Source organism: Musa acuminata, chromosome BXJ3-6 (genome assembly GCF_036884655.1).
Source record: "Musa acuminata AAA Group cultivar baxijiao chromosome BXJ3-6, Cavendish_Baxijiao_AAA, whole genome shotgun sequence".
In the NCBI taxonomy this organism is placed as follows: domain Eukaryota; kingdom Viridiplantae; phylum Streptophyta; class Magnoliopsida; order Zingiberales; family Musaceae; genus Musa; species Musa acuminata.
This window is the reverse complement of record NC_088354.1, coordinates 16,974,375-16,992,500: the sequence shown is the minus strand read 5'-3', so window position 1 is coordinate 16,992,500 and position 18,126 is coordinate 16,974,375. Positions and strand designations below refer to the sequence as shown.

The 18,126-nt window shown below is 34.8% G+C and overlaps 2 protein-coding genes across 3 annotated transcripts in view; both read left to right on the top strand.

Moving 5' to 3' along the window:
* The window catches only part of LOC103988623 (uncharacterized), a 1,728-nt gene extending 1,492 nt beyond the window's left edge, over positions 1-236 (top strand). Inside the window, exon 4 of the mRNA XM_009407205.3 lies at positions 1-236. This exon is cut by the window's left edge and continues 557 nt beyond it. Coding sequence (XP_009405480.2) covers positions 1-79 — 79 coding nt within the window. The 3' untranslated portion in view covers positions 80-236.
* A 2,513-nt stretch (positions 237-2,749) lies between these two features.
* LOC135641085 (probable metal-nicotianamine transporter YSL6) lies at positions 2,750-17,640 on the top strand. 2 transcript variants are annotated; one of them, XM_065156118.1, is made up of 7 exons: positions 2,750-3,278; positions 3,563-3,735; positions 4,528-4,625; positions 8,106-8,243; positions 11,677-11,866; positions 15,254-15,386; positions 16,398-17,640. In XM_065156118.1, the coding sequence occupies exons 1-7, from the start codon at positions 2,924-2,926 to the stop codon at positions 17,321-17,323; spliced, it is 2,013 nt and encodes a 670-aa protein (XP_065012190.1). In that variant the 5' UTR covers positions 2,750-2,923; the 3' UTR covers positions 17,324-17,640. The 2 variants fall into 2 exon arrangements, with proteins under 2 accessions (XP_065012190.1, XP_065012191.1); XM_065156119.1 differs by lacking the exon at positions 8,106-8,243.
* The last annotated feature ends 486 nt before the right edge of the window (positions 17,641-18,126 follow it).

Genomic DNA, 18,126 nt, shown 5'->3' with positions numbered 1-18,126 from the left:
AAGAGTGGAAGACTTCATTGCCAAGGTCAACATGCAGAGGAAGCTTGAAGCAAGAATGCTGATTTGTTGTTGTGGGTGATGAAAATGAGGAGAATAATGACAGGATATGATTAATAGTGAGTGTGTAAACACTGGTGATAGAGTTTAGAGTGAGAATTCATGTAATTGGAAAGCTCTCTTTTCCAGAGCTATATATTCGGCAAAAGAGATGCATTTTGCTGCATCATTTTCCTTTCTGTGATTGATAGAGATGCATGATATATCAAGAACAAAAACAAATACCATAAAATTAGTGGAGTAAACCAAATTGAAGATTTAGATGGAACATGAAAAGAATACTGCAAGATTTTGGATCAAAGCTACTAAGCAATCCTCCATGCGTGGAGTCGACGTCAAGTTAAACGATGCATCTAATTCTGAATCCATGCAATTTATGCTTGCTAAATTCTTGATGTTCATGCGTCAATCGATGCATCCTAATCATATTTATCTTTCTTTTGGGTCTTTCGCTGCTCCGTATTATGGTTATGATTTTGAACAATCTTAGGGGTTTAGAAATGGTAGTCGATCGGTACCAACAAATTTAATTTCATGTGAAGTTGGACACTACTAATATTTTCTTATTAAAATTCTTATAAAATTTAATTATTTTTTTTTTGACTTGGCTTAAATAAAGGATAATTTTCTAAAAAAAAAATTTGTTTTCACTTTTTGATGTCCTCATTTTCTTTTTATATCCTAAATATCCCTCATCGTCACTTAGCTACATTTTTCGAGGCTCTACTATTTTCATCGCACTATTATCGTTTCCTTCCCTTAGGCAAGGCTCCGTCGCTTCTGCCCAACCACAATCACCTTTGGCCCATATTAAAATCTTATTTCTTTCGTCTCATCATTTTTATTCTATTATAGCCACATGCGTCAAGGAATATTCAGGATATCAGAGAAAAATGAAGACACCAAATAGGAAAACTAAAAATATGAGGCATCATCGGAGAAAAAAAAAGATTTTTTCAAAAAAATTATCCTTAAATAAAACATTAAAAAAATAATTATTCATTATTATCATTTGAGTACTCATGAATTTTATCCTATTCGAATTATTTAGGTATTCAAAAGTGAACCTCAGACCACTTGGATGCCTAGTTATTATTTAAATTTATTCTGAATCAAATTGATGGATAGCCAAATCTAGTTTAAGCAACCAAGCTTTAGAAAAGATTGATTTGCTAATACATTTTGTGAAAGTATTCAAAATGGTCGCTTGTACATCGATGGAAGTAACACCAAAAATTCCTATGAACGAGTGCTGGCTACGAAGTTTCTTATTGGAGTGATTAACATTTATCAAAAACAAAATTAATCTGATTGCCATTTTGTTTCCTTTTTTTTATATAAATTATAAATGGTTTGGAGGGATTTTTTCTTTAGATCTTGTTATCAACAATGAAAATCTCAATAAGTTAGCGTCCTCCCAATATCTTAGATAACAAATTTTATCTGTTTGACAATTGGGAGTTGTATATCATTAATAGATCAATATTTTAGTTAAATATAATAGTTGATATTTCAAATCGTTAACTCTTAGTATGTACGTTCGCACTAAACTAATATTTTAGATGCATGATTGATATTATATCAATGTGTCTATTTTTAATAATGCATGCATATATGTATGCATTATAAAACTCTAATCAAATCAATCGTTCAAAAAAATAAAAATAAAAAACATGACAATCGGCCGACAGACACTTCACTAACTATATAATTTAAAACTTTACAAAAATTAAAAATATCTTGAATACCTTGTTTATTGTCAAAGATATTTTATATTTAAATCTTCTAATTATAAACATATTTTATTATATTACGTATATAAATATTTTATTTAAATCTTCTAATATATTTGTCGTTCAATTAATTTACCTATTGATTTAGCAAATGATTCCTTGTCCACAGATTTGATCGTGTCGATATCCCATACTTGTTGGATGTGACATTGATTTTATCTAAATCTACATCAAATTGGGCGACTAAGACAGCTCACATTGGCCTAATGTGTTAAGTCAAAATCATGCTATTCTATGATAATATTCTTTTCTAAAACTGGAACGAAAACTTCACATGAAATCTCAATTCTCGAGTTTAGCTTCTTGCTGTACCATATCATGATTTCACATCTCAATATATGTAACCTAAGTTTTCCTTTTTCACGTAATCAAGTCAATGTCTTCTGTAAGTGTACAACGAGGGATCGTTTTGCCTTGAGATGGCTTGGTATTGGAACATGCTCTAAAAGGTTAACCTATTACAGCGACAAACTATGATTGCCTCCTAGTTCAAAAATCTCAATGGTCAATTTAACACCATATTAATCTTTTCTTGATGAGTTTTTTTAAATATTATCAGCCATTTATTATTAATAAAATTACAAATATATACATACATAAATATATTATATATATAACTCAGAAACCTGCAAATATATAATTAAACTCAATGCAATATTAAATAAAAATATTGTACAGATATAAATATAAATGTAAACATAATATAAAATATATATATATATATATTAAATTGGTAACTTTTTGTGTTTGCCCTCTAAATTTAGGAGTTGGAAATTAGGAGTAAAATAATAAAAGAAACAAAGGATATTTTAGGTATTTAAAAGATTATTTTAAATAAATTGATTATAAAATCAAACTGCATAATTCTTTGTTTATAGTGATGAATCGGAGACAAAGGTGGGTTATTCCTTCACGGCACCGTCCAAGTAACCTAATCCTCTCCCATCCATCGCTCCACGCCTCTGTTCCGACGGAGCTCTCGTGCACTCCCATAGAGATCCTCCTCCTCCATCGATTCCTTCCCCCACCCCCCCCCACCCCGCCGGGGGCAAATCCTGAACATCGGCTTGGTGATGGGCACGGAGGTGGCCTCCGCCGTGGAGATCTCGGAGCCGCTCCTGTCGCCGGAGAAAAAGAACCTCGATTGTGGGGAAAAGATCCCGCCTTGGAGGGAGCAGATCACCGTCAGGGGCCTGCTGGTGAGCGCCGTCCTGGGGGCTCTCTTCTGCATCATCACCCACAAGCTCAACCTCACGGTGGGAGTGATCCCGTCGCTCAATGTGGCCGCCGGCCTCCTGGGGTTCTTCTTCATCAAGAGCTGGACAGAATTCGCGTCGAGAATCGGGCTGTGCGTAAAGCCGTTCACGAGGCAGGAGAACACGGTGATCCAAACGTGCGTCGTGGCCTGCTATGGATTGGCCTTCAGCGGTAATTGGCTCCTTTCTGATAATTGTGCTTTTAATTTGGGATTTGTTGTTTGTTTTTCATTGTGCGTGGAATTTTGTTGAGTGGGCTTCTATTTTTTTCTTTGAATAAAGGGATCTTGGTGGTGGGTCCGGTGCTTGGTGTTTTTGTGATTAGGTTGCATATAGGCTACTAAAGTTCTGTGGTAGCAATTGAATGAAAAAGCTGATTCTTGTGAATAATATGTTTTATGGATGGACATTTGGGCTTCAATTAAATAAGGCTATTAACGAATATCTCCTCGACAGGGGGTTTTGGGTCATATATGCTCTCAATGGATCAAAGAACGTATGAACTTATAGGAGCTGATTATCCTGGTAACAAGGAAGAAGATGTTAAAAATCCTTCTTTGAGTTGGATGATTGGTTTCATGTTCGTTGTGAGTTTCCTTGGGCTATTTAGCCTCGTGGCGTTGCGCAAGGTATTGTGAATTTGTCATAATTTAATTCTGGAACTTACTTGCTGTGAATATCTATTCCATTGTATTTGTTTCATATCTATTCCTTAATTTGGATATATATGGTGTGAAATGATATGTTTTATGTTGTAATATATCTCATGGATTATGTGAGCTCCAAACCAAAAATATTTTGTTTAGATATGCTAGAACTAATTTGTGACCGAGGTACCTAGCAAATTTTGATTTGTTTTTATGCATCTCTGAAGTTCTTCAAAGTTACTATCAAACTTAAGGAATGAATTTTGAAAAAGAGATCTCACATAAAGCAGAATGGAAGTTGGTGTTAGAAAATATGACTTAGTCTATATAAGGCTAATGCTATTGACTATTGTACACTTGTAATTCAGTCTCTAGATACCAACAATTTAAGATTTAGGTTCTAATATTTGTCTATTTGAACAGAATAATATGCATAAGCACTAATAACCAACACATTTTTGGATTAATGTTGCTTGGACACAAAAATGTGAAATTTTGTTAGATGCATGTGTGGGTCTTGATTTGATATGGAGACAAATAGGAGACCTGGGATAGATAAGCTCGGATCCATTCTTTTATAAGTTATCAGCATATGTTTTCAATGTTATGGTTCATGACAACGTGAGGTGTGAGGATAATAAGTTCTGAAATGGTATGATATATTATATCTTAAAGTTATCATGTGATGCTTTTGTAAAAGTTTCTGTTAATAATTTGATATTTTTAATAAATTTCTAGCAAGCATGCTATCTATTTCTTATTTTGATGTTGCAGGTTATGGTTATTGATTACAAGCTAACATACCCTAGTGGAACAGCTACAGCTTTGTTGATAAACAGTTTTCACACTAACACTGGAGCAGAGCTCGCTGAGTAAGATATATGTTGAGCACTACTAAGTTACAGGAAAATTAGATGATGCAAATGTTCCAGTAATATCTAATTATTGATTTGACTTTCTATGTATGAGCATGCCTCTGAAACATCTCAAGTATTCTAGACAGCATAGACACCGCGTCCACTGAAATATCTTGGTCGCTTATTTGATTTTTTGAATTTCTATTGTTATTATTACTTGGTAGTATATGTTTTTAAAAGTCTTTCACAGGTGTAGTAGATGATAAGGTTATTAATGTAATCATCGATAATTTTCTCCCTTAACATAAATTAATTGCTATAAATAATGTATTGCTTTATTTAAATTATTAACTTCCTTGTTTGTGTAGTATGGTTAAGGAAATGATTAAAATTGATTTCCTTCATTATGTGGACAAGCTAGGAATTTTGCCAATCAATTAAATTATTAATTGATTTATTTCTTAATGAGTGATTTGATTTTTAGGAAGTAAATAATTTATATTCTATTTTTGTGTGTGAATTAGAAGAAATGAATATTATATTTTTATCTTTGTGAGTTAAAGCAAAATTAAAATAAATAAATAAAATAAATTATTATATATCTTTCGAGGAGCTCTCATCTTCTCCTACATAAAAGAGGCTTCTTCTCTCTCATTCCACACGCAGCTTGGCAATGGAAGGATTGAGGAGAGGTAAGATCCTTTATTCTTTTCTAATCAGCATTGATTCATGTTTTGAAATCTTTGATATTAGGATTGTTATAATTTTATAATGCATGATAATATTTTAATTTCGAAATTTTATGAGTAATAAATAATGATGATTGATTTATGATGTTAGAATGATTATTTGACTTATAATGATCTCTTAAGTATAAGTGAATTTTAAGATTAATTTAATTATTAAAATTTTATTTTTTGGATTACCATAATAGGTTTAATTTATCTAATTCGATATATCTATGTTTTTAGAATTATGTGTGAATTTTTATGATCTAATTAGTTTTAAATTTAAGATCATAAATTTAAATTCTTTAATTCATGGATTTGAGTTATTTTTTAATAATTTAAAATATTAAAATCTAATTTGATAAGAGGAGTCTAATCGGGGTCTGACTTGAGTTAGGTTGATTTGCCAGACCAGGTTGGCCCAGCCCCTTTAGTTATATACGATTTAGCCCATGTGGTCGGGTACAACCCAGCTCCTATAGTTATGTAGGACCTTGCCCATGTGGCCATGTAGGACTCAGCCCATATGGCAATGTTGACCTAACCCATGTAGCTAGACATGACTTAGCCCATGTGGCCATGTATGACCCAATCCATGTGGCAAGGTACGACCCAACCCATGTGGCCAGACATGGTCTAGCTTATGTGGCAGGTACGACTCAGTCCATGTGGTTAGACACAACCTCAACTCATGTGTCTAAGCATGACCCAACCCGCGAGCCAAGCATGATCTAGTTCAATGGCAATACTCAGCCTAAATTGTGAGTGAGGTTTAGCCCAGTTTGTGAAGTTAGGCCGGCGTAACTATACAATTGGTGCTAAACATACTATCATCCTCTATTTAGCCCGTTGTATCTCAGCCCAACATATTACTTGGGACAGGCACGTGCGACACACGTGACCCGTCCAAGACTCAAATGGGTCGATTCGGTTTGGCTAACATTATATGACATAGTCCAATTACCTCTCGCTTTATTGGTTTGAGCTCGTTAATTGACTGAATCAGATATATTTGATCGATTCTAGACCAACGTGACTAGTTTAAACCTATTTGACCTAATCAAAATCAATCAAATTTAAATTAAACCAATCTAGGGTAATTCTAAATCGGTTCTATAAGGATTTGAGGTTGGTTCCGTTATGTTCTAATTGAATTGAGTTTGGTTCAAGTCAATTGGGCTATTCTAATTAGGGTTCTAGTTGATTGAGGACTATTGAGAAATTGATGTCTTATGTCTTTATAATTTGATGAACTTAAAAGTTTTATCTGAAGGTATTATTTGGAAATGATTATTGATTTTTTATTTTTTTTAAGTTTATGATATTGTTATAATTATTATCATATAGTATATGTGACTATGTTAGTGGTCCACATTGGAAGTGCAACCTGTGAAAGGAGCTACGAGCTCATCATAGTATACAGCCACTAATGGATATAGTCTAACATATCATACATCAAACATGATCCTTCATAGTATTGTACCAAACTATTTCTTGGATGGATGTATGGATGAATGAGTGAATATAAATGAATGATCATGGTTATTTATGTATCCTTGTCGAGGGCAGGTAAGGCGATTCCCTTCAGGGATTAGTGGGCCGTTAAACGTGACGATTAGACGGTTCCTCCATCTGCTATTGGGAGAAATATGTACTCACTTGAGCGGGTGAGGGATACCACTTCATTTGCTATTAGGAGTGTAATATGTGTTTTCTCCCTTCGCCGTTGGGAGGAATCCATACCGTGGAGTATGTCTCTCTATCCGCTGCTGGGAGAGTGCGCCATTGGGTGTGATGTACATATTTGTTATCTGACTATTATGTATGTATTGCATGTGACTGATACATGATTTTGTTTATTATATAATAATTATTATTGTTTTTCTGATATGAGTTTTATAATGAATCGATATGTTATCATTTAATATTAAATTATTGATATTTGTATATGTTTTATGAATATTGAAGATTATTTTTATGACTTTTCAGAGGTTCGTATCAATATGTGTTGCTGCTAATATGTTTTTATCTTATATTTATTTTCAGAGTAATCTACTACTATGTAATAGATCTGAGGCTTGGGTGGAAGAGACTTTTTCATCACTTGTAGTCTTACTAAGAAAATATGGTTATTTTTTTAGTTAATAAAATATTTACTGTAAAGATTGAGATTTGAATTTAAGAATGAAAAAAAAGAAATGTCTTCTGTAAATTATAAATAATAAAATGATGATTTATTTTTTTTATAAATCTAGGATGTGACAGTTAATAGGTTCAAACCAAAGAAATACCCACTTCTATGTCATGTCCAGCTCCCTCTTAACTTTGAAGTCATCTATATGTTTTAGCTTGAACCAGAAAATGAAAAAAAGAACTCAGAGTATATCTGCTGCAAACTATACATTTCAAACTATAAACTATAGCCCCGTCATTTTTTACAAAGATATGCTATCTTATTTTTTTTCTTATAGTGTTTAGGAGGTTTAAAAGGTAGAAGTGTTGATCTTATACAAAAACTAGTTATAAAACCCTTTGTTTAATTTTATCATCTTCCATTTCATTGATAAATTGGCAAATACATATGTTTTTTGTTTTCTAGACGGTCGAGAGGAGAAAGTTAACTGACAGTTGTTAGTGAATTAGATTTTCAGGTCCTTCTGATGCAAGATTCAGTCACAGATAGAATCAACAAAACACCTTTTGCTAGCAACATGAACTCCATAATGTGACTCTTTAGATATGCTGATATTTACGTGATGTACTGCAGGAAACAAGTTCGTTGCCTAGGAAAGTATCTAAGCATAAGTTTTTGCTGGAGTTGCTTTAAATGGTTCTTTAGTGGAGTAGGAGATTCCTGTGGCTTTGACAATTTTCCCAGCCTGGGACTTGCAGCATTTAAGAACACGTGAGTATTTTCTGCCTCAACTTTTGTCATTTTTTTTGTTTGCATTTGCTAAGTGTGAGTAGATGGGAGAAACTTTGGATTGTCTAGCTGTAGCCATGCTTCTTCACTCATATGTAAGCCATGGGGTTTGATCTTAAACATTTTATGCTTTTTTATGCTTGTGACTATTGACCATGTTTAATAGAGTATCTCAGCTAGTCGTTGTAATGCATCCAATTAAACTTTCTTTCTTGCTTTACCTTTAATGAGAACTTGAAGAACTTATGAGAAAATATCTATTTGAATTTGCGGCTTTGCATATATAGGTTGCAAATTTTTAGTAATTGCATATGTACTCTCACATATACGTTATTTTTCGAAGGTCTACATGTGTCTATGTGCTCATAAGTGCATTTGGACGAGAGGGAAGGAGCTTATAAGTGCATTTGGACGAGAGGGAAGGAGGATGGAAAGAGTTGAGCTAAAGGTCACATTACTAAGATTGAGCATTTAATTATGCCAAATGAAAAAAGAATTCAAGTATTAAGGTTCCACTTTGTTGAACATGATTATAACAACAACAATAAAACCGCAAGTTCTAACTATTTGGGATCGGCTACATGCATCTTTTATCGCCATTGAGATCTGTAAAGAATCATATGTTTAGTTAAGTTTAGAATATTTAAATATTTATTTATAGTTTCTATTAAAGTATTTCTCTACCTTTTCTCATGTCACTAATATTAATCATTTTATCTCTTCTGACTACTACATCCGAAGATTCTCCTTAGCACATGTTCATATCATCTTAAACGATTTTCTTTCATCCTATCCTCTATTGAAGCGATACATAGTTGTTCACAAATAGAAGCAAGGTAGAAAATACCGAATGATATCGCCCGGTATGGGCGGTATGTACCGGTCCGACGGCATACCGATACGCGGACCGCCCGCTACCGGGTGGAACAAAAAAAAAAAAAAAAAAAAAAAAAAAAAAAAAAAATATATATATATATATATATATATATATATATATATATATATATATATATATTTAAATAAACAAGGCGATGCCGCCGAGGTAATGCGACGTTGCCTTTTAAATAAAAATATATAAAAATATATATATATATATATATTATAATATATATATATATATTATAATATATATATTATAATATATATATATACCGAGCGGTATATCGAATGGTATACCGCTCGGTATACAGTTTCATACCGTATCGAGCGAACGTCGAAACTCCGGTACGGTATGAAATTGCAGACCTTGAATATAAGTATTCTTTTTCTATCTTTCCTAGTAACTCCACACATATTTCTTTATATTCTTATCTCGATATCAGGATTTGTTGTACCGATGCGTATCACCTGGTATGGGTGGTATGTACCGGTTCGACAGGTTATCGGTATATGAATCGTCCTCTACCGAGCGGTATTGGTCACTTGACCCTATATCGGGCGATACAGGGTCTGTACTAGGCATTAATGGTCGAAATTCTACCATTAGTGACCTGTCCCGGTCGATACGCTTGGTTTTTGATTGTTAACAACCTGTATCGGTGGTAACAGCCGAAACCTGACCGTTACTGACCTGTACTAATCAGTAACAATTGAGTTTCGACCGTTACCATTCAAGGGCTGAGATTGTTCTATTTTAAACAGTTAATTTGATCGTTTGAGGCTTAGAAAAGGGTTTTTAAACCCTTTCCTCTCCACTTTTTCATCTTATTTTACTCTCTCAAGCTCTTAAACTTTCTCAAACTCTTTTTCACTCCCATCCCTCTCTTATTCTTACATTTTCACTCTCCTAAACTCAACATAGTTATGAATTATGGATTGGATCAAATTTAGGAGGCTAATTTGGGGTGATTAAGAGGAAAAACACTCTAATCAAGAGGTATGTATTCTTTTTCTAGATTTATGACATGATTAAGTCTATTCTATGTGGTGTATGACTTAATGTCTAATATGTTGTTTGATAATAGAATAGTGTTAATTAGGAAGTAATTAAGGTCTTTAATGTTGTGATCAACATGTTTAATATTGATTTTTTTTTAAATTAGACACGTAATAGGTCAAATCTTTTTATATCATACATATTAAGGTTTGGATCATATATTTGTGATGGTATAATAGGTTTAATTAAGTTTTAATTAAGTTTTTTTTAATCCTATGATTATTGATTTTAATAATGATTTATTTAAAATTTAATCGATATTGGGCCAATTTATATTATTTTTGTTAAAATTATATTAAATTTATAATTATTTTGAGTTAAAAAAAATTCTAGTCTAACTTTTTTCTATTTTTCAGGTTTTTTGGAGATTTTTTTTATGATTTTGGGCATATCGCCCGTACGCGTCAGCGTACCATTGGTACGCCATGGTATGTACTGTACCGAGCAGGACTCGGTGCATCGGTATGGACAAAAATTGTAATCCTTGTCGGCAATGCAAACTTTTTGTATATGTTGCTTCTTAACTGTCCAATAGTTTGTTAAACATTATTCATAACATTTAAAAAGCTTTGAACAAAGAAAACAGTTATGTGGTTTTGAGTATTTTTATTTGCTTATCAAGCTAATATAGAAATAAATGTCTGGATGATTTGCATCAAAATATGTTGTGGGCTATTTTAATTAGGGATCAAAAGCATTGCTTGAGATTCTGGTTTTTATGTGTATATATAGTTGGAATATGCTTATACTGTTTATCAAATTATTATGTGTTTTTTCATTAGAACAATTTAGTTTGTTTTACTTGAAACATAGGTAGAAAGTAACAAAAATATAGTTTTGTTTACGTGCATATATAGTTGGAGTATGCATGGGATTGAGATTTTAATCCATGGTTGATGTCATTGATTATGATGGTGCTTTGGGATCAATATCCGTCCAACTTTTATAAATGAATGATGTACTTTAAGCCCAATAAAAATTAATCCTTTGATTCTTAATTGACCTAAACCTGAACCATTTGAACATGAGACACAAATTAACGTGACCATGCCCCTGAAAATGAATATTTAAATAAATCTAGTCCTAAAAGACTGACAGTTCATATTTAATTATTAATTACTTATGCTGTTCCAGCCTATCTATTCCTTAATATGTTGGTTGTTCATGCCTTTTTTCTGCATCACTCTCTTCATGTGCATAATTATGCATACATATTGACAAGTATGGACTTCCTGTGCTAGCTATCTCATGCTTTACTTATAGGTAAATGAGATTGGGTGCCATGTCTTCTGAGTCTATGTCTTCATATTAAATGCAGCATACACGTTATTCACATATGTCTGTGTTTTGCTTTTTCTTCCTAGTGCATGTGAGTGAAAAAGAAAGACATCCAGGCATCAAACAAAACTCTCTATACCACTTAGGGAGTGCTCATCTATATGCCAGTTATCTAATTATATTTTATATTCTTTATTGCAGATTTTATTTTGATTTCAGTCCAACATATGTCGGTTGTGGTCTTATCTGCCCGCACATTGTTAATTGCTCAGTCCTACTTGGAGCCATCATATCATGGGGTTTCCTTTGGCCATTCATCACTACTAAAGCTGGGGATTGGTATCCAGATAACCTTGGAAGCAATGACTTTAAAGGTCTCTATGGATATAAGGTACAACATAGTTCTAGTGTGTTTTATTTAAATATTATTCCCAGTGCCAGTCATTTATTAATTTCTTGTGGGATATTGCAATCTTCAAAATTCTATTCTAGAACTTGTATTGAACTTATATATATATATATATATATATATATATATATATATATATATATGCTTTGTGCAAAAACAACTAGAACATTGTAGTTTCTTCACTTTTGCAAGGGATGACATTTGATTGTAATAGTGAGAGGAGATGGTAAAACTGAAGAAATGTGCATGCTTAACATTTAGAATTTGAGATGTTTATCCTCCTTAAATCGACATGACCTTGGTACTAGATCTATCAAATATTTTCAGAAGACAGTACCAACCAGACTGACATGGCATTCAATGAGTGGCATAATGAAACTATCCAAGTGGCCTTAAATTTTTTCAGACATTCATCAGATTGGTTTTTGTTGGCCCAAGTACTAACAGAGAGGATATGGGTTTCTAGTGCTGGCAGAATTTGTTTTATTCCTTCTGAGAAGTTAGTTAATGAGAAAACCGTTCACAAAATTAGTTGTTTTCTATATGAGGCAAATTCTGTAGTTATGTTAATATTTGTTGTTATGTACTGAAGCATAAATTACGGATTTGGTTTGATATTATAGTAAAATTAGCAATCATGACTTGTTTTGTTATTACTTGTTTTTTAATATGTTGCTTCTTCATTGGAAAATAAGTGGACACCACAACTTACATTTTAAGGTTTATCTTGCTGAGTTGCAGTTTAAAATGTCCCTCTTTATGCCTTTGCCTTCTGAACATTTGGTCTCTTGATGCAAGTGATAGTTCTGTTTTCTGTCGTTTGTATGTGATTTTTGTCTTTAGTACTCATCCTTTCAATAAATACCTGATATTTTAGGTTGAAATTTAAATGATATGAAACGAGTAATCCTACGCTACTATATTATGGTATATTGGGCAGTTGTTTGTTCCCATTTCATGATATATTTTCAGAGCATTAACACATTCTAACCACTACCGATGTCATTGACATGGTAAGCATACCATTTTACATAATCTAATTAGAGAAACTGTATCCATCTCCCTTTAAGGGTCACAGATGTTGGATTTATCTCTCAAAGTTCAAAATGGGCCCCATATTCTTCAATAACTCAAAATTTAATGTCTATCCTTGAGGGTAGCAGTATTTTGAATTTTCATTTACGTCCAAACCACCATTATACCAATTTAAAAAGTTACAGGGTATATTAATGACCATTTAAGGTCCTTCCTTTTTATTGAGTGATCCGATCCATTCACATATTTAACTGAAATCACACTATCTTTGGATCTCTCTATTTGTGAACTCGTTAACCTGTTATCCTTCATACATGTCTCACATAATCTGTAGGCAGTCAACTGAAACTTTTCATTTTTTGACACAAACAAATCACCAGAGGCTAGAAGGAAGCAATCTTATTTACCAAATTGAGCAGTACTCTCAATGGTGTGTACCACTCTTGGGAGCAAGTAGCACCAAACTTTGTGATGATGAGGGATCATCCAGTACCTTGCTAAGAGCACAAGTGGCAGTTACAGAGTGCCCTCAGTACTGAGAGAGGATTGATTAAGAGGGACAAATAGGAAGGAAAGGAGGTGGAGATGGTGAGGATAAGGATGTGACTGATGAGGGAGGAGAGGAGCTGGAGTTCACCAAATTAGGGTGGTAGGAAGCTATTAAGAGGATTTAGAGATTGGGTAGGCTTATTTGGGAACGAGAGTAGAATTTTAATAGGATTTTACCATATGAGTCAGGTCAGGTTGGGACTGGTAGGGAGAGAGGACATAGGGTTAGGTTGGTTCAGTTGATTGATTGGAGAGAGGAGAGAGGAGAGAGTAGAGAGTAGAGAGAAGAGGGGTAGAACAGGCTAGTTGATTTGAGAAAGAGAAAAGTGTGAGGTTGTCTGGCTCAGTGATTTCAATAGGCGCTCGGGCGCTCGCCTAGGCGCTCGGGCGAGGCGAGGCGAGGCGAGGCCCGAGCGCCTCGCTTCATGTCCAAGCGCCTCGCTTCAATGAGGCGCCGCCTAGGCGCTCGCCCGAGCCCAAGCGTCAGGCGCTTCGGGCGAGCGCCCGAGTTAAACCAGGCGACCGAACCAGTGTTTTATGTCTGGTTCGGTCTCTAGTGCTTTAGTTGGTTCAATCGAACCAACTAAATCACCGATAGGCTCCCTCACACGATTTCCCCGACTTCCCCAACCCTAACACTCGCGATTTTGCCGTTGAGATTTCTTCTCCGTTGTCGTTGCTCTCTACTGCCACTACTGCTGCCATTGTCGCTACTCGCTGCTACCACAATCGTCGCTCATCGCTATTGTCGTCGCTCGACGCTCGCCGCTCCCGCTCCCACTCCCACTCCCGCTGTCACTCGCAGCTCCCGCTCTCACTCCCGCTATAGCTCGCCGCTCCCGCTATCGTTGTCGTTGCCTTAGCAGCCTCGGTCTTCTCACACTCTTCTTACTATACTGTTAACAGTATATTAACAGTATACTGCTAACTGTATACTAATAATAGTATTTTTATTTATTAGATTAATAATATATTATTTTAATTTTAATACTATTAATTTTTATTTATTTAAAATTATTGTTAGGTTTCAGAATAAATGGCAAGTGTACAGAGCAACTCAATAGATTTGATGTAAAATTTTATTGTTTTGATTTTTGAGACTTTTTATTAATATGACATTATGATTTTGTACTCGATTTTCTTAATTTAATAGCATAATTTTTATTTAAATAATTATATTAATTATATTATATATTTTTATATTTTAGCGCCTCGCTTCACTCGGGCGAGCGTCTAGACGAGCGCCTAGCGCCTCGGGCGTTTTTGGACCTTGGCGCCTTTTGGTGCCTAGCGCTTTTTAAATCACTGGTCTGGCTACATGACGGGTAGTTGAGGGGTGATCTCACCCTTGGGGAATTCATGTGGGACTCATGTCCTAGTATGGCTTACTTAATACAACTCATTGACCTTCATTTATGGTCAGCTCATAATATTTCTAACAGCTAGTTCAACTCAATGAATTTTGAGTTTCTGAGAGACATAGGGCTCATTTCAAGTTTTGAAGCAATAAATATATATGATCTACCTTTTGAAACATGTATGAGAAATTCCCATCTTACCTCAATTAACTAAGAACCTAAACCAGTACCCCTTGGTTGTTCTAACCTTGTACTTCTGCCTTGTTATGATTTGTTTGTTGCATCTGCTCTGACAATTATTCTATATCAATGGGATTGTTAGTTTTAGCAAAAACTTAGGTACTTTTGAATTTCTTGTTTTTGTTTAGCTTATTACATAAGCAGTTATGTACTCAAATTTATAATTACTAAATTTATCTGTGTTCAGGTTTTCATTGCCATCTCTCTTATCCTTGGAGATGGTCTCTACAACTTAATTAAAATTGTCGTCATAACTGCCAAGGAAATTTTGAATGCACGCTCAAAGCAGACAAGCCTTCCCCTTGTAACTCCTCACCAAGGTAACTTATTTCATTAATATACTGTAGATACAATATTCATTTTCCCTCTCCATAAACAATGGTCAAACAGATGGAGCTGAAAGAATCACTTTGTTTAACTTAAGAATTTATATACCAGTCTGAAATTGGTTTTGGTGGCCTAACAGACTGCCAGGTGCAATACCGACTTGTATCATCCGGTACCATTGAAAAATTAAAGAATGAATGATACTGTGTCAGTATTGAGCTTTTCATTTTGTTTCCATATTGTTTGGATTGATTTAAATCCTTCGTTCAGATTATTGTTCTGTAGCTTGTGCAATCTCTCTTTTTCCCCCACCCCTACTTCCGTCCCTCTTCTTGCCCTCTCTTTGTTATCCTTTTTCCATAACAGAATAAATGGATCAAATCTCCCCTATAGATGCCAATACTATCTTATTAAGTCCTCTTGCTGGTTGGCTTATTCTAGATGCTTGTTGGTTGGACTTCTGGCCGCCAACTGTTTGGATGGACATGCCTAAATGAAATTAGGAATTGACAAAGTCCTTCCATATCAGACTTGTTGCCTGTAGGAATGAAGAGATAAACTGATGAATATGACTGGTTTTTAATAATATACACCTAACATGTTATCAGGTTTGACAACTTGACTTTCCATAAGTGTTATTTAGAAAATCACTGTTCAAAATGATTCACATTGGAACAGTATAGAACAAATTTCCATAAACATGTCTTCGCACAAACTGTTACTAATTGATTCTCTACAAGAACCACATTCACTGCCATTTCTCTTTTTTTATCTCTGAACCTATTAGGTACTCTAAACTAATCTTTTTCAGCAGAATCCAGCAATGACCCTGTAGCTTCTGCTCATTACTATTTCATCTTAGGAGTTGTTGACCTTCATTAAATATTATGTTTTGACCCTTGTGTCTCCTTTTAATATTATTAACATCATTATCTCTGCCATATTTATAATGTGTCAGAGTAGTTCATCTGAATTTCCTGGCTAATTAACTTCTGTTTGTGCAGATGACGAGAGCTCCAAGCTGTTGGAGGAAAAGCTGCAGAATGAAACATTCATCAAGGACAGCATACCATCCTGGTTTGCAGCTTCTGGTTACATTGGTCTTGCTGCTATATCCACTGCAACAATTCCAAACATCTTTCCACAAATGAAATGGTACCTAGTCCTTGCTTGCTACATTTTTGCCCCTGCACTGGCCTTCTGTAATTCCTATGGCACTGGCCTCACTGATTGGAGCCTTGCCTCAACCTATGGGAAGATTGGACTTTTCATTTTTGCCTCATTAGTTGGAAGCAAGGGTGGTGTCATAGCTGGGCTGGCTGCATGTGGCGTTATGATGTCCATTGTGTCCACTGCTGCCGATCTAATGCAGGATTTTAAGACAGGTTACCTTACCCTATCCTCTCCTAAATCCATGTTTGTATCCCAGTTGATCGGGACAGCACTAGGTTGTATCATAGCTCCGCTTACTTTCTGGCTCTATTGGACTGCTTTCGATATTGGGTCACCCGATGGTGTGTACAAGGCTCCATATGCAGTCATCTACCGAGAAATGGCCATTCTGGGTATCGAGGGCTTCTCGGCACTGCCAAAGCACTGTCTGGAGCTCTGTTCCGTGTTCTTTGTAGCTGCGCTTATAATTAATCTTTTGAGGGATGTAACTCCGAAGAATGTTTCCCAGTTTATACCGATACCAATGGCAATGGCAATACCCTTCTACATAGGAGCATATTTTGCAATTGATATGTTCGTTGGGACCGTGATTTTGTTTGTATGGGAGAGGTTGAACCGAAAGGAGTTGGAGGACTATGCTGGAGCAGTGGCATCAGGCTTGATTTGTGGTGATGGGATCTGGACTGTTCCATCTGCAATCCTGTCGATCTTTAGGATTGACCCTCCAATCTGCATGTACTTTGCTTCTAGCAGCTAAAAAAGATACCGTGGCTGCGGATACTATATCATATTGTATGCTTTGGTGATTTGTAAATGCGCATTATAATTAATTGGTTAGCAATACCATATTGTTTAACTTCAGGAAAATACTAAGATCATCATATTCTTTTTATCTAAAGGATTTTTGTTGATGTGTACTTGGGGATCTTTAGGATTGATCCTCCAATCTGCATGTACTTTGCTCCTAGCAGCAAAAAAGATGCTGTGACTGGGATACTGTATCATGTTGTATGCTTTGGTGTGATCTGTAAATGGGCATGGCAATTAATTGGTTATAAATACCATATTGTTTAACCGAAGGGGATTATATAGATCACCTTATTCTTTCCACAATTTTAAGTATGCTTATCACGTGTGCTTGAGGTGGCTTTTATCATAGAAAACCTTTGCCCATTTATGTTGTTTGGATGATTGGAAGAATGTGTTTTTGGAAACAATAACAGGGGATCTGAACTGGTGATTCCGGATTCGATTTACTGGATTAAGAAAAGAAATGATATCTGGGTGCTGATTACTTTCTGTATCCTGTCAAAGGAGCTTGTATCTGGATGAATCTGCTATTTAAGTTGGGTTTGCGATATATACCAACACCAAATTCCATTTATCTTGAAAATTGATGCAATCTTTGATTTGGGCCACTAAACTTTAATATTTGCCAAATGACTTTAGTTTTTTTTATAGATTCCCCAATCTTGATCAAAAGTTGACTTTGCTACATGGTAAGATTTGGCTTGCCAAATGTAGCATATATATATCAACAAAAAAAGAATTGTCAAACAT